This window comes from Notamacropus eugenii, chromosome 2 (assembly GCF_028372415.1).
Source record: "Notamacropus eugenii isolate mMacEug1 chromosome 2, mMacEug1.pri_v2, whole genome shotgun sequence".
NCBI classification, from domain to species: Eukaryota; Metazoa; Chordata; class Mammalia; order Diprotodontia; family Macropodidae; genus Notamacropus; species Notamacropus eugenii.
Window position 1 is genome coordinate 118,568,130 of NC_092873.1, and position 20,339 is coordinate 118,588,468.

At 42.6% G+C, this 20,339-nt stretch overlaps 1 protein-coding gene and 1 long non-coding RNA gene across 3 annotated transcripts; one reads left to right on the forward strand and one right to left on the reverse strand.

Moving 5' to 3' along the window:
- The first annotated feature begins 465 nt into the window (after positions 1 to 465).
- LOC140526311 (uncharacterized) lies at positions 466 to 14,487 on the forward strand. Of its 2 annotated transcripts, none has more exons than XM_072642444.1 (2): positions 466 to 1,818; positions 10,727 to 14,487. In XM_072642444.1, exons 1-2 carry the CDS (start codon positions 1,137 to 1,139, stop codon positions 11,029 to 11,031), a joined length of 987 nt encoding a protein of 328 aa, XP_072498545.1. In that variant the 5' UTR covers positions 466 to 1,136; the 3' UTR covers positions 11,032 to 14,487. The 2 variants fall into 2 exon arrangements, with proteins under 2 accessions (XP_072498545.1, XP_072498544.1); XM_072642443.1 differs by lacking the exon at positions 10,727 to 14,487 and adding an exon at positions 2,864 to 7,951 and having other exon boundaries at positions 471 to 1,818.
- LOC140526312 (uncharacterized) lies at positions 10,555 to 16,619 on the reverse strand. Its single transcript, XR_011974317.1, has 2 exons — positions 15,802 to 16,619; positions 10,555 to 15,413 (listed from the first exon to the last, which is right to left on the reverse strand). It is a non-coding gene; the product is annotated as an uncharacterized lncRNA (long non-coding RNA).
- Positions 16,620 to 20,339: the final 3,720 nt, after the last annotated feature.

The window sequence follows — 20,339 nt, forward strand, 5'->3', positions numbered from 1 at the left end:
GTGTGGCAGTTGTCCCCACCTTTCTGTCATATTCTTCTGACCCCTCTTCCCATGCATAAATCCTTGATTCAGAAAGCAATCTCTCACACCCCAGCCTCATATTCCCAAAAGCCAGCCCTGATATTCATCATAACAATCTTCTGTTTAGCAGGGAGAAACAAACTGGAACCTAAAGCTGTGGGTGGTACTTTCTTAGCTCAGAAACCAGTCTGGCCCTTGTAAGCTACTGCAGTGAACTGTACTGTGGGAACCGGTCTGTTCAGTTGCAATTGAATGGGTTTTTCCCACAAAGACGTTTGTTTGGCTTGCAATGCAAACAGTGCAACAGGTCTGTTGGAGTGCGAGCTTCCCCCCCATAACCTCACTGCTTTGGGTGTGCTTCCTCATTGTCTAGCCCGTCATGCTGGACCTACTGGCCCTTCAGCTGTTAGCTGGGAAGGAGTCATTTTTAACTGGAGGTAAGTAAACAGACAAGCTGTCTACAATTCTGATATTTGCACAGCCCCGGAGCCGCCTTCCTGTTCAATCTAGAAAGAGAAGACACACTGGTAGGGTAAAGCCACCTCCTCTGGTTGAGCTGGGGGATCCCTACAGAGGCAGGAGACTACAGCTAGAGTCCTTGGAGCCTAGAAAGTTAGAAGTTATCTCTCCCTGACTCTACAGGGTGGTGGCTGAATCTAGTCACTACAGGACTCCACCAAAGAGCTCAGCCTGGCCTTGGATCCACTCAGATGTCAGGGCTGGTCAGCCTCAGAAGGAGGAAGCTGAAAAGGGGCAAGCAGCAGGAGCCCAGGACATCATCAGGTCCTTCTTCTGTCTGGCATTTACCATATCATCACTTGCTCCCTGAGGACCATCCTTCTAGGTCCACCAGCAGTCACAGAAGGAGAAGCAGCGACCTCATCATCCATCCTCTAGTTCTGCGGCAGATACCCCAAGGCTTCCATTCCATACTCTTGTTGGGGAAAAGATCAAGCTCAAGTTCAGGGTTGTTCATGCTGAACCTGGGGCCTCCCCACCAGTCCAATTGCATCCACCTCACTCTCTCTTAGGTAATCACCAAGTGGCTATAAGAGGAAGGAAAGAACCCTAGTCATATCATTTTGCCTCCTTCCTCAAGCCTACTCTGGAAGATTATGCGTCAGGAGGGGACTGCTTCAAGCTTGCCACCAAAGGCTTCAGCCCCCATGCCACCCGGCCAAGAGCCAGGCGGGCCTTCCCAGTCTTTTCAGCAAGATCCAGCTGGGGTCCACTGGGCCCCAGCAGAGATCCGGCACCTGCTGGCCATCATGGAGGAGCCAGCCATTCGGCGGCGCCTGAAGACAGTCCATCGTAACACTTCTGTGTATGAGGATGTGGCCCGGCGCCTCCAGCAACAAGGTTATGTTCGACATGCCCACCAATGCCGCACCAAGTTCAAGGCTCTCAAAGTAGCTTATAAGAAGGCTCACGCAGCAGTCTTGCACTCTGGTATGGCCCCTCAAGGATGTCCCTTTTATGAAGAAATGGATCGGGTGCTACAAACCCAGGTCACCCCTGCCAGCCCCAAGCACGCCTTGGAGCACGAGCGAGAGCAGCAGTGTGATCTGAGCTATTCCAAATGGAAAGGTGGAGGTGGAGAGAACAGAGGTGAGGAGAAGGAAGCCAAGGAGGGGTGTCCACCCCAGCCCTACAAGCAGCAGCAGCAGCACCGGCCAGAGGCAGAGCATCTAGATAAGGGGGAGGTGGCAGAGCTGCCCGGTGATTTAAACCCAGACAGCCAAGCTACAGCTGAGGGACGGAAGCACGGTAGAGAGCCCCGCCATCAGTCTGGGACAGGTAAGTGGTCAGGTGTACTGCAGCCCCTGAGGTGGAGGGTGGTCGGAGGGGGATGAGAGACTTCATAAAAGGGGCTAGTGTCATGGGGTGAAAGGAGAGCTGAGATTGGAACAAAATGACTTGAGTTAATCCAGGTTCTGCCCTTTGTTCCCCATATGACTGTGGGCAGGTCCTTTCACTTATTAAGACCTTAAAATCTTCACCTGTAAAAATGAATAAGTTAGACAAAATCACCTCCCAAATCCTTTCCAACACTAACATTATATGATACTGAGATAAAACTCTAGAGTTTTGCGGCAGGGAAAGTTTTAAGTAAATATAACTAGGGGATTAGAATCACATTTTCTCATTGTAAGTAGCTTGATGGTGCAGTAGATAGAAAACCAGGGCTGGAGTCAGAGAAACCTGAATTCAAATCTGGCCTCCGGCACTTACTAGCTGTGTGACCCTGGGCAAGTCACTTAACTTTGTTTGCCTCAATTTCCTCACCTGTAAAATGGGGATAATAACATTATCTATGTCACAGGGTTGTTGTGAGGATCAAATGAGATAATAACTATAAAGCATTTTGCATAGTGCTTGGTACACAGGTAGGCTCTCTATGAATAATGCCCTTCCCCTCTTTCCATTACGCCATGGTGTCTCTTTGCTGTGATCATGACAACTAGTTATAAGAAGGAAAGAAACAGTCATTGATTAAGCTTGTAGTAGGTGCTAGGCCCTGTGCTAAGTACTTTACAAATATTATTTGATATTCACAACAACCCTGGAAGTAGTTGCTGTTATTATCCCTGTTTTACAGTTGAGGAAACTGAGGCAAACAAAGGTTAAGTGATTTGCCGGGGGTCACATGGCTAGTAAGCATCTAAGGCTGGATTCAAACTCAGGCCTTTCTGACTTACTGTCTTCTTTGTCCACCATGCCACCTACCTGCCTCCAAACATAATCGACTATTTTCTAAGAAGGTGGTACCAGAATGAGATGAGGATGAAGGGAGGCACAAAGGTGAGAACTACATTTTTTTTTCTTTTTTGAATCTCTCGAGGTTTTCAAAGGAAGCTGGACCAAAATCTATCCCAAAGGGAGACACCACCACCACCATCCCCACCAACACCAGTGGTGACAACCACCCCTTTCAGAGGACTATCTAGCCGAGTCCGCCAGATTCCACTAAGGGCTCGCAACTTCAGGCGGAACCAAACAGCAGCCACCATGATTGCCTCTGAAATGGCAGAGAATCGCCGCCTGGCCAGTCAACTGGCACGGGAGTCAGCATCTCAACTGCAGCACCACCTGGACCAGCACAATGCCCACATGGCAGCCCTGGTTCAGGTGGTCCAGGACAGTTATGCCCAGAACCAAGAAGTAGTGGCTCTCTTGCAAGATGTTGCAGATAATGTCCATGAGGGGGTGGCCCTATTAAGGTCTTCCATTGGCCACCTGGGTCAAGAATAAGACCTTCTGACCTTCGGCTCTCTCCCTATTCTCCAGCCTCCTGCACATCTGGCATCCCAAGGAGCTGGGGAGAAGTGACCTTTTTTTGTTGTTTTTGCAAAAACTGTTTTGTTTTGTTCTTTCACTTGGTTACCTTACAAGAGAAAAACAACCCTTTCTTTCAGGAGAAAGTCAGTGGGGAAGAGCAGAAAAATAGGGAGTTAAAGGACATGGCAACCAAGACTCAGACATGAAAGCAAAAGGCCATGAAATGAAAAAGGATTGATAGTTTCTTTGTGTTCAGGTCTTCAGCTCAAGAGACAAAACTGGAACAAGCCTGTGTTAGGCAGGAGGTCAAGGATGAGTATGGCAGCTAGGTGGCACAGTGGATAGAACACTGGACCTGGAGTTAGGAAGACTCATCTTCTTGAGTACAAATCCAGCTTCAGAAACTTACTAGCTGTGTAACCCATAGGTAAGAAACTTAACCCTGTCTGCCTTAGTTTCCTCATCTGTAAAATGAGCTGGAGAAAGAAATAGCAAACCACTCCAGTATCTTTGCTGAGAAAACCTCAAAGAGAGTCATGAAAAATCAGACATGGCTAAAAAACAGGATGAGTAATGAGGCATTAGAGAAGCTTGATTCAGGTGATACCATCACAGAGAGGTACCGTACTAGATGTGTCTTCCTGCATTCTTAAAACAACCTACGCTTGCTAGCAAGCAATAGATGCAGGGTGAATCTATATGATCTTGGTCAAGTCACTTGCATTATCCCTCTCTGAGATTCATGTGCCTTATCTGTAAAATGAGAGAGTTGTACCAGAGAATCTCTAAGGTCTATCAGATCTGAGGCTTCGGATTATTGTAAATTTGGATGGCCAAGCTTTTACCAAAGGGCCCTAAAAGATCATTCCTTGTTCTTTTTTGTGGTGGGTCAGTAGTTTTCCAGTCATGTCCAACTCTTCATGATCCCATTTGGGATTTTATTGGCAAAGACAATGAAGTAGTTTTCCATTCCCTTCTCCACCTCATTTTACAGCTGAAGAAACTGAGGAAAACAGGGTTAAGTGACTTACCCAGGGTCACACAACTCTTAAGTAAGATTTGAACTGGAAGATGAGTCTTTCTGACTCCAGACCCAATGTTCTATCCGCTGTCCCACTCAGCTAAAAAGCAAAAGGGTTGGGGAGATAGCTAACAATGTTGCCTATGCTTTGGCAGCTAGGATGAACAGTGGACAGAATGCTGGGCTTGGAACCTCAGTTCAAACCCCACCTGGGATACTTACTAGCTATGTGACCCTAGGCAAGTCATTTATCCTCACTGAACCACAGTTTCTTCATCTGTAAAGATACAGTAAAATGAAGGCATTTGATTCAGTGTCTTCTAAGATCCCTTTCAGCTCTTAAGTCATTGATCCCATCATATCTTTCATAATAGCATTAATATGCCTAAATTCGCCACTAGTTTCACAACTGAAATTCATCAGCTCATCCCTGTTCCCATCTTTACTTCTGCTCTTGATTCCCAAGAAATGGAAACTGATAGAAGAGAAGGAGCTGCATGGAAACCAAGTGAGAAAGTTAAAGGACCTGGTTGTACATTGTGACTGTTACAGTAATTATACATTGATTTCACCCACTTAAAAATGGCTTACCTCTTTTTTCCATTCCTTGTAAGACCCAAGATCATAAATCTCTCTCTCTCTCTCTGTTTTTGTCTTTCCCCATCCTCTTTGCCTCCACTCTCTGTTCTCTCTCCATCTCTCTCCCTCCCTCCCTCTCTCTCTCTCTCTCTCTCTCTCTGTCTCTCTCTCCCCCTCCCTCCTCCCTCCTTCTCCCTCTCTCCATCTCTGTCTCTCACACATAGACACACACAAATACACATATCATTTTCATCATCATAATCATTACTTATTCTAACAATCCTTGTGTCCACTTTAGAAAAGGCAACTTATCTAGGAGCTGGAGATTAAGACAGAAAGGGAAATGCTCAATTGGAAAGCACAAAGCAATATCTCATATACTGTTCTCCTCTTACATGAGATCTTATCCATGGATAAGACCAAATTTCTTCAACTGCCCATGAAGATCACTTATCTTTCACCAAACTCCTGACCTTTACCAATCTTTGGGCAAAGGTTCTACTCCTTTCCAAGATGCCACAGAATTGCCCTGGCCCCTTCTCTCTTAGGAAATTAAAAAACATGGTACAGTAGAAAGGTCCACCTAGGTGGCACAGTGCATAGAGTGCCAGACCTGAAGTCAGGAAGACTTGTTTTCTTGAGTTCAAATCTAGCCTCAGACACTTACTAGCTGTGTGATCCTGCGCAAGTCACTTAACCCCGTTTGCCTCAGTTTCTTATCTGTAAAATGAGCTGGAGAAGGAAAGGGCAAACCACTCTAGTATCTCTGCCAAGAAAACCCCAAATGGATTCACAAAAAGTCAGACCCGACTGAAATGACTCAACAACGATAAGAAACAGTGGAAAGAGTACTGACCCTGGAGGTAAAGGACCTAAGTTTAAATCCCACCTCTGATGTTAACTCTGGACAAATCACTTAACCCCTCTGGGCCTCAGTTTTCTCATCTGTACAACAATGTAGGTAGATCAAATGACCCGTAAGTTCCCATCTAGCTATACATCTGTGATCTACGGATGTGCTACCTCTTTGCTTTTCCCAAGCAGATTTCAGTCCAAGAGAAAACAGTCTAGTTTCTGGGCATCATTTAAATGCCTTGTTTCTCTTTTAACCTTTGGACAGGTAGTGGAGTGACAAGAATGGAAAGCCTGAGTTAAAAATCCAGCTCTACTACCAATTGCTCCTCTGACTTTGTACAAATTCTGTTAATTTTCTGTGTCTCAGTTTCCTGATCTGTAAAATGAAGGAAATGGACTAGATCATGTCCAAGACCTCTTCTCTCTCTAAATCCTAAGATTTAGTGTTAAATCTACTATCTTTCTCAAAACCCTAAAAGGACTGCTGTGTACACAGGAATGTGCAAAGATGTAGGTTTTACATCCTGGAAAACATTTAATTTCAGAGTTGCAAAGGCTCTTTGACATCATCTAATTTTAGAGGAAAAGAAAGTAACAATCCAGGAAATCTTTATCCAAGGTCACACTGTGAGTAGCAGGCCTGCTGTCCCAATTCCTGATATCATACTTGTCCCACTTATCCAAAGTGCTGGAGGGCATTTATGCCCAACATTTATGTAGTACCTACTATGTGCCAGGCCTTATGCTAAGCACTTTACAAATATTATCTCATTTGATCCTCACAACAAGTCTAAGAGGTAGGTGCTATTATTATCCCCATTTTACAGATGAGGAAACTGAGGCAAACAGGTTAAGTAACTTGCCCAGGGTCATAGCTGGTAAGTCAGTCTTCCTGACTCCAGGCCAACTACTCCATCCATTGTGGCTTCACCTAGCTGTATAAAATAACATTTAAATAAAATAACATTTAAACAAAAGAATATTGAAGTAATTAGAGTCTAGTGACTTCTTGAAGGTGACAAAATGAATCAATCCATGAGCAGTTATTAGTCAATAAATATTTATTAAGCTCCTACTAGATGCCACTGTGTTAAGTGCTGGGGATACAAAGGAAAGGATTCAAGGCACTTACACTCTGATGGAGGAAGACTCTTCACAAAAGAAAACCGAAAGAGGAATGGGGGAAGAAGGGAGAAACTCAGCTGGTGCCAGGGAATGATAGAGAAATTCAAAGGAGTACAGCCAGGTGGGAATCAAAGATGCCTACTATGTGCCTGGAACTGTGCTAAGTGCGTGGGGACACAAAAAACAAAAATGGCAAGACCTGAGAATAAAATCTGGATTGTTTGCCTCCAAATTCAGTATTATTTCCTCTAAACCAATTTCAGCCAAATTCACTTTGTAGGATCACAGTTTTAAAGTTTAAAGACACCTGAGAAGAAGACATTTGGCCCAAGCCCCTCATTTTACTCCTGAGAAAACTCTGTCCGAAAGAGTTTAAGTGACCTTGACTTTCCACAGGTAGAGGCAGGATTTGAACCCTGGTCAGTGGACTCCAAAGGAGGCATTCCTTTCACTACACCAGATTTTTGATTGTCTATTAAAATTCGTGTTATACTACATTGTAAGGTCATAGATTGTAGGGGCTGTCTTTTTTCCTTTGCATCTCCAGCACCTATCCCTAGCATGTGCATAGTAGGTGCTTGTTTACTAGCAACAGATGTAAGAGCTGGAAGGGAGCTCAGAGGTGATCTAATCCAAACCACTCATTCTACAGAAGAGGAAAACTGAGGATCAGAGATGCTAAGTCAGTTGTTTAAAGATCTCACAGTTAACAAACAAACAAACCCTCAAGTTGACATTTGAAAGCAGATCCTCTGATTCCAGGCAGCAGCTAGATGGCTCAATGAATGGAGCACTGGGCCTGGAGTCAAAAGTAATGGAATTCAAATGTAGCTTCAGATATTTGCTAGCTGTGTGACCCTGGGAAAGTCACTTAACCTCCATTTGCCTTAATTCACTGGAGAAGGAAATGGCAAACTACTCCAGGATCTTTGTCAAGAAAACCTCATGGAGATTATGGCCCATGGGGTCACAAAGAGTTGGACGTGACAGAACAATGAAACCTCTGATTCCAAATCTAGTACGTCATTTATTCTAAAGGAAATAAATTGTCCAAACAGCACTTTATCAAAACTTGAGTGTGATTTTTTTTTTTTAAATGTGAACCCTGACCTGTTATAATTCTTCATTGCTTGAGGAACCTGATGGGGAGGAGGAAGTACTGAAGAGAGAGGAGAATTAGGTAAATACAAATTTAATAAAAGCTGGGTTTGGGGGTTGTCCCTTGCATTTCTAAAGCATCACAGAGAAGGAGGCCCTCTGTATTACTGCAGAAGTCCAGTTCATATGTCTTTCACTCCTGGGTTATTTTGTCCACTGGGGCAGCTAGGTGGTGCAGTGGATAGAGCAGGAGTCAGGAGGACCTAAGTTCAAATCTCACCTCAGACACTTGACACTCACTAGCTGTGTGACCTTGGGCAAGTCACTTAACCCCAATTGTGCCTCATCCTGGCTCATCTCTAGTCATCCTGATGAATATGTGGTCACTGGATTCAGATGGCTCTGGAGGAGAAGTGAGGCTGGTGACCTGCATAGCCCTCCCTCATTTAAAACAAAGTCAAGTGCAAGTCATGTCATCATTTCTCTGATGGCATGGTCTTCTTCGGCAACGAAGGACGAACACACACACACATTTTGTCCACTATAGCTTTCTGGGAAAGTTGCCTAATGCCCAAACTTCAGCCTGAGGAGGAAGAGGAAGATGGGAAAGGTGGACTGAAGGAGAGGTGTGGAAAAACTTAAAGAAGGGGAGGGAGGATGAGAGGAGAGGACCCCCCAAAACTACACTTTCTAGAATTCCAACTAGTGGTCATTTTCTACCCATGCTGGAATATTGAAAGCTGTAACTCCAAACTGATCTCTCAAAAGTGAACCTTTCCCCTGGGTTAAGACTCATTTCTCTACTATGACCCACATATACCATGCTTCTTTCCCACTTCTATATATTGGCTCATGCTGGTTCCCCCACAGACACTCCCTATACCCCCAAGTTTGTCTCATTAGTGTTTGTGGAACTCCAATCACTGAATCCCCATTGTGTACCATTCCCTCATAGCCATGGAAATGCTGGGTAGTGACCTTTCTCACCTTCCCTATCTCCCCACCCTCAATGATTGTAATCTCCTTGGAAATACGCAGTCCCTATAGGTCATCTCCCTCAAATCCAAAAAACATTAAAAACCTACTGTCTTCTAGGCATTGCGTTCTACTCCCTGTTAAATAAAAAATATGGTACCTAATTATAGGTAAAAAGTGCACAGAGAAGTAGGATAGAGGGACCTTGAACTCAGGAACACTTGGACTCAATCTTCACTGCTGACTTCTAATGGCTGTGTAGCCCTGGGTAGGTCACAACCTCTTAGAGCTGCAAGCAATTCTCTAAGACTGGACATTGAATTGTAGGAGATGTGCCACATTAGGAGGTCCCAACAAGTATGAAATCTAGGGTTCAGTCCCTATCCTTAAAATGTGTATGTGTTCTATAAAGTGAGAGGAGTGCAAGGAGAAAGACAGAACCTGAGAGAAGATAGTATCTTTGTAGGGAAATGCTGGAGGTTTCCAGTGGTGTTTGAACTGAGTAGATCAGAACCTTATACACAAATAAATGTGTCTATGCAGATATATGTATATATGGGTGCATACATATATATTCCTCTGTGTGTGTGTGTGTGTGCACGCATGCATGTCTGTGGTTTCAGGTGGTACTTGAATTGAGTAGGTCAGAGTCTCATATGTAAATATATGTATGTATATATATTATATATATGTAGGTGTATACATATATACTCCTGTATGTGTGTAGGTTTCAGATGGTATTTGAATTGAGACAGAGGTCAGAGTCTCATATACAAATATATGCCTCTATACATATGTGTATATAAACACATATTTATATTGGTCCCTCTAGGTATATGTATACATAATACATATATACATGTAGAGGAATATATACATAAATATGTGATACACATCACACACACACACACACATACACAGAAAAGCACAGACAGTGGATAGAATGCTGACCTAAGGGTCAGGAAGACTTAGTTTCAAGTCCACCTCTGGTCCATGTTGGCTGTGTGGCCCTGGGTAAGTCACTGAACCTCTCAGTGCCCCAGGCAACTCTAAGATTAAGTTTCAGCTCTGGTGCTGAGCTGTTAGCAGGGGGACTTTTCTCAATGAGATTTTTTTTTTTTTTAGTACCAATAAAATCACGGGTCTGGTAGATACAAACACGCATGTAGGTATGTAGGTATACACACATGTATGTACACATTTTACATGTGCATACATACATACACATATTTTATTTATATTTGTATATTTATAAAATGAAGTGTTTGTATACAGATGTATATCTTTCTGGACAACAAAATTCTTGTCCTGCAGGCAAAAAGTGAGGCTGTTAGGAAGCTTAGGGCAAAACCAGTTATGAACATCAAGCCCATCACTATGAACCGTTAGAATATTACGGCAACTCAATTCTTGTGAACTACATGGATCTATTCTCTCAACCCATTTTTTACAAACCCTGTCAAATCACACATTGAACAATATATACCTCCTGCTTTTAAAGCTCTACATGCAGCTCCTCTCCATCAGCCAGTCCTGGATATTAAAAAAATAAATGAGGGGAAGGGGGAGAGGGAGGGGAGGAATGTGATTCACCAAAAGTGTTGTAAATATTAATAGCATAAATTTATTAACGAGGTGCTGGAGAAAGAAGAAAAAAAAAGATAGGGCAAGGGAGATTTCACTCTCTTTCCTGCTGGGCCTCCAGGGTTAAATGTCGAATGATAGCTTGACATACTTGCTGCCCCATTTTCCTTTGTGCCTCATCATTTGCAGGACACTCTGCAGTCTGGGTCCGCTCAGTGCAGCATCAAGACTGGAGACCATTGTCCCACTGGTGGTGGAAGACCTCTTCTCGGTTAATACACAGATCGTGTAGCAAGCAGCAACCAATGACAACCTCCACAATGCACTCAGCCCGACAAGGAGCCTTGGCCAAGAGACACTGCCACCATCCTCTCAGCTGTCTGAATGCCTGGTCAATTGTCCCTTGGGCAGTTGATAGCCTCTCACTGAAGTGCAGTTCCTCAGGGGTGGCAGGGTGGCATCATGGAACCATCAGCCACTCTCGAAGAGGGTAGGCCTTATCACTAACCAGAACAGGTCCAGTGGTTTGGCCTCTAATTTCTTTACAGATGGGAGGGAAGAGAGTGCCTAGGTCTCCCTTTTGACAGAGCTAGTTTGTTTCCAATGTGGGAGTCAGGGCTAGAACCTGGGCAACCAACAAACACTTGGATGAACTGGAGTCTGCGATCAGCCACAGCTTGAAGAATAACTGAAAAGTACTGGTGCGACTCCCGGTAGTTTTTCTCCTGTCCCTTGGGGCAGCATACCTCAATATGGGTGCTACCAATGGCCCCAGCACACATTGGGAAACTATGCCTAATCCAAAACATCTCCATGACCTTCTCAAGATCAGATTGGTTTTCCAGAAGGTGTCGAAAGCCCATGCAAATAGCATCCACAACTTCATGGAAGGCATGTCCAGCAGCGGATCTCTCCATCCCAAAAAGCTCAGCAACACATTGAAGAGGGAGAGGGGAGGCCAAATGGCATAGGCTGATGGCTACCTTCAGTGCACTGAGAGAGAGAACTTCATATGGGTGGTTTCATGTTGGAGGTATGGGGTCAACTGGTCACAGATGTAATAGAAGGTCTCCTCAGGCATCTGGAAGTTTCACTGCCAGCACTGGGGGTCTAGCCTGCCAGCTCTGAGGTCCCGCCACAGTCTGGAAGGGGAGGAGAAGGCTGAACCCCTGTGGGCTCTTTATCCAACACAGTAGGCATCTGGGGTTCCATGAGCAGAGAGGTGGTGAGCTCTAGGTGAACTCATATCCTGCAAATTGGCAAAAATCTTTTAGAAATGGCAACATCAACGTTAGAGGGGTTGTGGCACAATAGGTACACTAATACATTGTTGGTGGAGCTGTGAAATAGTACAACCTGAGTATGGAGGATGGCTTGATTCAGGTTGGCCTGCATGGTCTGAGCCAGAGAAGAGGTCTTCTCAGCTTCCTCACTCTCTGCTACAAAAGGTTCTGCAATGGCTCCCATTTGCAGAGCTGCTTGTGCAAGAAGATGAAGGCCTTGCTGAGCCAGTTCCATGAAATGGAATTTAGAGATCAAAGGTGACGTTGGAGCCACGATGAATGTTTCCAGATAGTGGGCAATATAATTCTGTCCTCCCAATAAAAAAGTGAGGTAGGCAGGAGTCTTGGTATGGGGCCAGCAGGTTTTCCACTGAACTGCTTAGGGTATTAAGGTAACCCTACCCTTGTAAGCACATATATATTCCTTTCCATCTTCTTACTGGCCTTGTTGAAAATACAGAGCCAATGAGACACTTTGGAGTAAATAACACAATTTGTAGGCTAACAGACAGACAGGTTTTCTCTCTTTCCCACACATTGGTATTTCCTCATTTTAAATACTCTATTTATAAGCAGGCATTTCCCATTTTTTCCTGCATCCTTTTCAAAAAGTAGACATGTTGATGAAGAGATACAGGAAGTTTCCTCCCATTCTCCAAATCAGGGAGTGTCAATGAAAAAAAAAAATAAGCAGGCTACTTGATCAACCAGTCTGACTAGTTTTTCTCAAATGTGTTTACAATTCCTTTCTGTCAAGGGTCACTTCCTTCCATCTGTTTTCAGGTTCTTGGCTGAATTTTTAATTCTGAGTTTCAATTATGAAAAGGTAGGACCCATCTCTTCACCTGTTTTACAGGGGTTGAACAAAAAGAAGAAATTAAGGACTCTTTGGAGCTGTCAAAATGAAACATATCCCAGCAAATAGTAGGCCATGAAGTTTAGGACTATAAAATCTCAGATTGTCAAAGCATTGACTACAATCAATAAATCCTTTTCAAGTTATTAAATGATCTGCATGTTGGGAGACCCAAGTCATGCCAAAGGGCACATTTTTACAATGACTACTGATCTAGATAGAGCTGGAAGTAATCTCAAAAGTCATCCAATTGCTTAATTTTAGAGTTGGAGAAATTTAGAATCAGAGAGGTTAAATGACCCAGGGTTCCATAGTAATAAGTATAAGGAATGGAATTTGAATATAGGTCCTTATAGGTTTATAGATTTAAAGCCGGATGGGACCTTACAGGTCATTGATTCCAAATCCTTTATTTTAGAGATGAAGAAATGGAGGCCTGGGGAAGTTGAGTGACTTTTTCAAGGTCACATAGGTAGAGGTGGAATTTGAACCCTCGTCCTTTGACTCTAGCATAATAGACAGGGCTTGCAATCAGGGAAACCTAGGTTTAGATCACACTCCAGATACTAACCGTGTAACCTTTCTAAAGTCACGTAACCTCTGTGACAACTGGTTTCCTCATCTCTAAAAATAAATGGGTTGGTTACCTCATATCCTGCAAACTGGCAAAAATTTTTTAGAAATGGCAACATCAATGTTAGAGGGGTTGTGGGACAATAGGTACACTAATACATTGCTGGTGGAGCTGTGAAATAGTACAACCTTTTTGGAAAGCAATTTGAAATTATGCAAATAAGGTGATTAAAATGTCCATGCCATTTGAACCAGAGACTTTATTCCAGGGCTTATACCACAAGAGGGCCATCAGTATGAAAGAGTAACCAATATACTCCAAAATATTTATAGCAGCACTTTTTGTGATAGTTAAGAATTGGAAACAAAGTAGAAGCCCATTGATTGGGAAATGGTTAAGCAAATTTTGGTACATGAATATAATGAAATATTACTATGCAAAAATAAGAAATTCTGTGTAAATGAATACAGAGAAGCATGGAAAGATCTATATGAACTGATACAGAATGAAGTAAACAAAGCCAGGAAAGCAATATACATACTAACTGCAACAATGTAAATGGGAAAAAAAAACTACATACCAAAAAAAACAAAAGTAAATGTAACAAAATTATAAAAATCAAGCAGGACTTGAATGAAAAGATGTGAAAAGATAACCCCAACCTACCCCTTTATGGAGGTGGGAAGTGTTGTTATAAATTACGCATATTTTCAGCCTTTCTCAATGTAATAATCAATTATGCAGATTCTGTTTTCCTCTCTAAAAAAATCCACTATTTGTTCATGTGGGATGGTTTTTGGTGGGGAGGGGAAGAGGGACAGATTCTTGGGATACTATGGGGACATAAGGAACAGAAAACATCAATAAGAAATTATTTCTAAACAAATAAATGGATTAGCTTCAAGGACCTCTAAGGTCCTATCCTGCTCTAAATCTATGATCCCATTATCTTCTGATTTTGGAACCAGGGTTCCTTCCACTATACCACATTCCCATCCCTTCCCAATTCCTTTTCCTGCTACTATTTCCTGTTCCGTATGAATATCATGTCCAAAGCCAAAAGGAAAAAAAAAACAACATTGGGGCACTCTCTGGAGATAAAAAACATTGCTACTAACTGTTACCATTCGGCAAGTCATTCTTTCTGGGTCTTGATAGTCTCATCCAAATAGAAAAAAGGTGGATATAAATTGTTTCTCATGTGCCTTCCAGTTTGAACATTCTATAGTTAATGCTAAATTTTTCAATAAAGGAAAAACATAGAAAATCTGTACACCTTTGCTGAGTATCCCTGACAAAGCTTCAACCTAAACTTTTAATTAGAGAGGCAGTATGGTGTAGTGGAAAGGGTCCTAGTCTTAGAGGAAGGAAGAGCTGGGTTCAGGTCCTGCCTCAGATTCTTAGGGGTTGTATGATGCTGGATAAATTATTTGACCTTTCTTTGCTTGTTTCTTTATCTGAAATATGAGGAAGTTGGGCTTCCTTGAAATCTTGGCTTGAAATCTATGATCCAATAATTTAGGGTGTGACTTGAGGCAGGTCTCTCTGTCGAACTCAATGTTTGTTTCTAAAATGAACACAATCCTGTTTGGTTCCTACTAGGGTCAAGATTATCTGGGAAATACTAGCTTTATATAGATTAGAAAGTGTCATGGTATATTAAGTACTGTGTTATATATCAGCAAAGGCAGCTTAGGGAGTGCAGTGGATAGAGCACCAGTGCAGGAGTCAGGAGGACCTGAGTTCAAATCTCACCTCAGACACTTGACATTCACTAGCTAGGTGACCTTGGGCAAGTCACTTAACCCCAATTGCCTCATCCTGGGTCATCTCCAGTCATCCTGATGAATATCTGGTCACTGGATTCAGATGGCTCTGGAGGAGAAGTGAGGCTGGTGACCTGCATAGCCCTCCTTCACTCAAAGTCAAGTGCAAGTCATGTCATTATTTCTCTGATGGCATGGTCTTCTTCGGCAATGAAGGACGAACACACGTATACCAGCAAGAGAGATGGAGACATGAAGTTGATTGACACTTTTTTGGTGACTGATAGCTGTTGTTCAGTCTTTTCTGACTCTTTGTGACTCCATTTAGGGTTTTCTTGGCAAAGATACTGGAGTGGTTTGCCATTTCCTTCTCCACCTCATTTTACAGATGAGGAAACTGAGGCAAATAGGATTAAATGAACATACAGTTAGTAAGTGTCTAGGGCCAGATTTGAAGTCAAGAAGATAAGTTTTCCTGGCTCTAGGGCCCAGCACTCTACCCACTGCACCACATTGTCACTGTAACTTGGGTCTTGATAAGGAACTTATCTCTACTCTTAGGGTACCAGGCATAGTTCTTAGAACTGCAAACACTCATCATCAGATGTTAGAAATACCTGTCCCATTCTTACCCTCAAAACTTAATGAATGAATCTCATTTCTGCCCCATAGGACTTGTTCATTTTCCATAGTCTTAAGGCTCTGGCAGCTGGGCAGTGCAGTAGATAGAGTACTGGACCTGGATTTAGGAAGACCTGAATTCAAATTCAGCCTCAGATACTTACTGTGTGACCCTGTGCAAGGCACTTAATTGTCATGGCCTCAGTTTCCTCATCTGTAAAACAGAAATAATAATAATAGCACTTACCTCCCAGGGTTGTTGTGAGGATAAAAATGGGATAATATTTATAAAGTATCTTGTAAACCTTAAAGTAAAGGCTATCATCATCATATAATATAGCTAGAAAACAATTTTGGAGTCAGGAAATCATAGGTTCTCGTCTCTTCTTAGATGTTTATTAGTTCTGACCTTATTTTGCTCTCTAGACCTCAGGTTCCTCATCTATCAAACTTCCTCATCTACAAAACTCAGACCTAAGGAGGTTAAATGAGATAAAGCAGCCTCAACCTCAGAAGGCTTGTGTGAGAATCAAATAATATATGTAAAACTCTTTGCAAACTTTTAAGTGCTATATAAACCTTAGTTATCATCACTATCACTATCATCCTCATCACTATTATTTTCTTTTGAGTAATTCCTTGTTTTATACCCAACGACTAGAAAGAAATATTTTCTGCACTGGATTTCATTTCTAAGTTCGCCCTTGCCTCATTCATCCCTTTAATCTCTCGATACATTTTTACACCCTGGATAAGAAAATCCTCCCTATTCCTGAAAGTTCACACCCTACAAACAGATGAAGTTGGTTGTCATTATCCCTCTTCAATCATTTTTTCAACCAGGTAGAAGGAATCTTTTTACATCCCAGATCTCATAAACTCTGCCCCTCTGATCTCAGTCTTTGCCACGGGGACCCAGCTTTCTGAAGGCACTTTCTGGCATTAAAAATCTGTGAATTTCAAAAGTTGTAAAAAAATAATAAATGATAAACAAATGATTAATAATATAACAAAAATAAATGGTAAATAATGATGAATGAATGAAAATAAAATAATGAATAAATTTTTTTTTTAATTGTGGATTTCTAAAACGATCAAAAACCATCTCCCTTCCTCTCCTCCCACCTACTTAGGTTGTTGTCTACCTGGAGCTGCTAAGGCATAGCCCAGTAAAATAGAGAGCACCCCAGTGGTCTGGTTCAGGTTTCCAAACCTGACTTACTTAGCTGTCCCCTTGTGACAGGTCCTTTTAAAATAATTGCAAAGCTCACAAAGTTGGGCGGGATAGCAACTTTCCATCTACCCCTTCCACCTATCCAAAATTCTATATATGTGTATCAGGCAGGTCCCCACCCATATCTGCACACTTCTGCTTCTGCCCTCACTTTGCTTACTTCCATCCCATCCCACTTTCCCAAGAATCCTGGGTTCCTCAAGGAACCAGGAAAAACATGAACACGTATCCAGGATCTCGTCAAATCACATCACTTGGCAAAACGTTAACTTCCCATCAAAGGCAGAGTGGACCTCTGAGTTTTTGTTTGCTTGTTTTTGTGTTTAATAATCTTTAAAATAAAAAGTGGGACAAAAAAATTCCAAAAGTACTTGGGACCACCTCACAATACCCTCCCTACACAAATATAGATGGACACACAGTCTTGACCCACACCCACACTTGAGGATTTATTAAAGGGATAGATCCCCGTACTATGAGGGTTACCTGCCTTGGAGGGGTAAGCTGCTCCAGTGGAAAGGCAGGTAGCTACTGCACCTGGATGTTTCAAGAGAAGATTAACCAAGCGGATCACTCTGGGGATGGATCAGAGCCTTGGGGATAGTGGGTCTTGGCACCAAGTGTAGCGGGGAGGGAAGCAGGGGAACACAGCTGCATAGAGCCTTTAGCTAAAACAATTGCAGTGTGGAGTGGGTAGAGGTAGAGGGCTCTGAGTAACGCCTCTTAGAGGAGTGTTGCGGGGAGGAACATGCGGAGAGAGAAGATGCTGCGTTCTGAGCAGAAGGGCGGGGCAGGCGGCTGGCTGCTTACCTGGCAAAGGCGGGGCCTGGGGATGGGTCACTGCTGCTGCAGCTAGGTCTGCTATTGCGGGCACTGGGAGTCCGGGCTGCCACCGTCATTTGTATCTTGTAGGGACTCAGTGGGCCCTCCCTTCCTCTTCTCTGTCCTCCTCTCCTTCTTTCCTTGTTTCCCTCCTCCCCCTTTCCTCCACTCTGCGATCTCTCCCTTATCCCCTCCTTTCTCCCTCCTCCTCCCACCTTGTTTCCCGGGATCCTCCATCCTTTGTCAAATGTAAAATTACAGGTGTGGGATCCAATTAATTGCAATGGAGGTGCCAGAGTCAAGGAGGGACCTCACCCGAGAGGATGAGAAGGGGAGATGGGAGGAATGAGAAGGTACCCTGGGAATTACCTAGTCCCGTCTTCCAGTTAAGTAATAATAATAATGGATATTTATATAATGTTTTAAAGCTTTCATTTCCTATGCATTATCTCATTTGGCACTCATAGGTAAGAGCTAGGATCAGGGCAATCGTTTATGAAAGGCTTTTCCTCACCACAACATTGTGAGCTGGATTACACTAAAAAATGTTATTCTGATTTTATAGATAAGGAAAACAAGACATAGGAAGGTAAGTAACATGACCTGACCAGGACTCAGACTCAGGTCTTTCAACTTCAAGACCTACACTCCTTCCATGACAACATGATACTATTTTCACCTGCGATCGACCTTCCCTCCCTGCCCTAAGACAGATAGCCCCAACACCCACAAAAAAATAAAACCCAGAGCCTGAAACATTCAGCCAGACTTTTCTCTCATTTCCTACTGTAAAGTTTGCCTTGGTCTGAGACAAGACTCAAAAGTCCTGCCCAACCTTCCTTAGTTTGACTTCCAGGTCCCTTGCCCATTTATTTAATCTCATATTTCTTGAAGCTTTGGGTCTCAATCTTAACTCTTTCTGCCCTCTAAACACCTATACACTTCTTACATGTGCCAATAACTTGACAACCCTTGTATATGTAACAGTTTTTGTGTGTGTTCTTAAAAGACTGTATAATCTCTTTTGAAGGTAGGAATTAAGTCATCCTTATATACTTCTTATATACTCATATCCTTATATACTCCTTCATAGTATGTGCCAAATAAGTATTTTCAACTTAAAAATAATGACAGGCAGCCAAGAACTGGAAACATAATAGATATTTATAGACTGGAGTATGGGTAGTGGTGTTCTGGAGTGGGCTCACACTAGCTCTGGAGAGCTGATTGTTGAGTTTTCAGCATTAATATTTATACCTTGGAAATTAGCAAATGTTACAAATCAGAGCTTGATTTGTTGTTCTGCTGACTGTCTGGACTTAAGGAAATAATGGAGAAAATAATGCAATTTATTTAAAAATGTGTGCTGCAGTACATTATTTCTCCTCAGAGACTGTTAAACATTTACCAGCACACCCTCCGAATGCTTAAACAAGTTGTGGCACATGAATACAATGGAAAACTACTTTACCCTAAGAAAGGAAGACTAGGAAGAATTCATAGGAGTATGGGAAGACTTATACAAACAGTGTAAACTAAGGAGGCTATTCTTGTATTTTCATTACTATCATTGATAAATACTTGAATGACTGTTGACTTATATTAAGACCGTAATCCACTAAAACCCTTAAAGATGAGCTGTTGTCTAGCTTCGCTTCCCCAATGTTGTATATGACAAGGTGATTTTTTCCCCCAAATGTAAGCCTTAATGTTTATTCTGAAAAAAATTATGTTTTTTAGCTTCAACCCTAAATGATAAGAATCTAAGTGGCACAACAGATAGAATAATGGACGAGGAGTCAGAAAAATCTGAGTTCACATTTAGCCTCAGACACTTACTAGCAAGTCACTTAACATCTGTCTGCCTCAGTTTCCTCAACTGTAAGGTGAAGATGATAACAGCACCCATCTTGAACAATTGTCGTGAGGAGCAAATAAGTTAATATTTGTAAAGCACCCGGAACATAGTAGGCACTTGATAAATGCTTATTCCCTTCCTTTCCCCTGTTATACACTACATTAGCTAGCTCTCACAGATGAGTATAATCTGTTCAACATGAATCAACATTGTGATATGGCAGCCAGAAGAGCTAATGCCATTTTGGGCTTTATTCAGACAGACTGAAAGGCCACAACCAGACAAACAATAATCACATTTTTCTCTGCCATTGACTGTCCACATACAGTGAAAGCCAGCCAGAGGAGGTTAATGAAGTTGGTAAAGAACCTTAACATCATATGGGTACCAGCTGGTGAGACTGGGGGAGGTGGGGTACATGATCAGTGAAGACTTGGGGTGAGTAGGGTCCACGATCAATGTTTTTAAGCTTATAAATGGCGGCCATGTGGCCAGAAGATGGAAGCAAGAAGATTCAAAGAGTCAAATTTAAGATTGCTATGAGGAAAAAACTGCCAAACAATTAGAGTTCTTTGAATGTGGATCATGGGATCACAGATTTAAAGTATTAACAACCATGGAAGCCACCTAGTCCAACTGATTCGGGAACTGAGGCTACGAGAAGATAGGTGAGGTCACACTTTAGCTAGTAAGTGTCTGAAGAGGGATTTCATCATTTCTTCCCGATGCCAAGTCCTGATCAGCCCCAATCAATCAATAAGCATTTATTAAGCACCTACTATGTGCCA

Coding starts and splice junctions, on each gene's coding strand:
- LOC140526311 (XM_072642443.1), top strand. CDS start 1,137: ATGCGTCAGGAGGGGACTGCTTCAAGCTTGCCACCAAAGGCTTCAGCC. Junction 1,819..2,863: donor CCGCCATCAGTCTGGGACAG/GTAAGTGGTCAG, acceptor GAATCTCTCGAG/GTTTTCAAAGGAAGCTGGAC.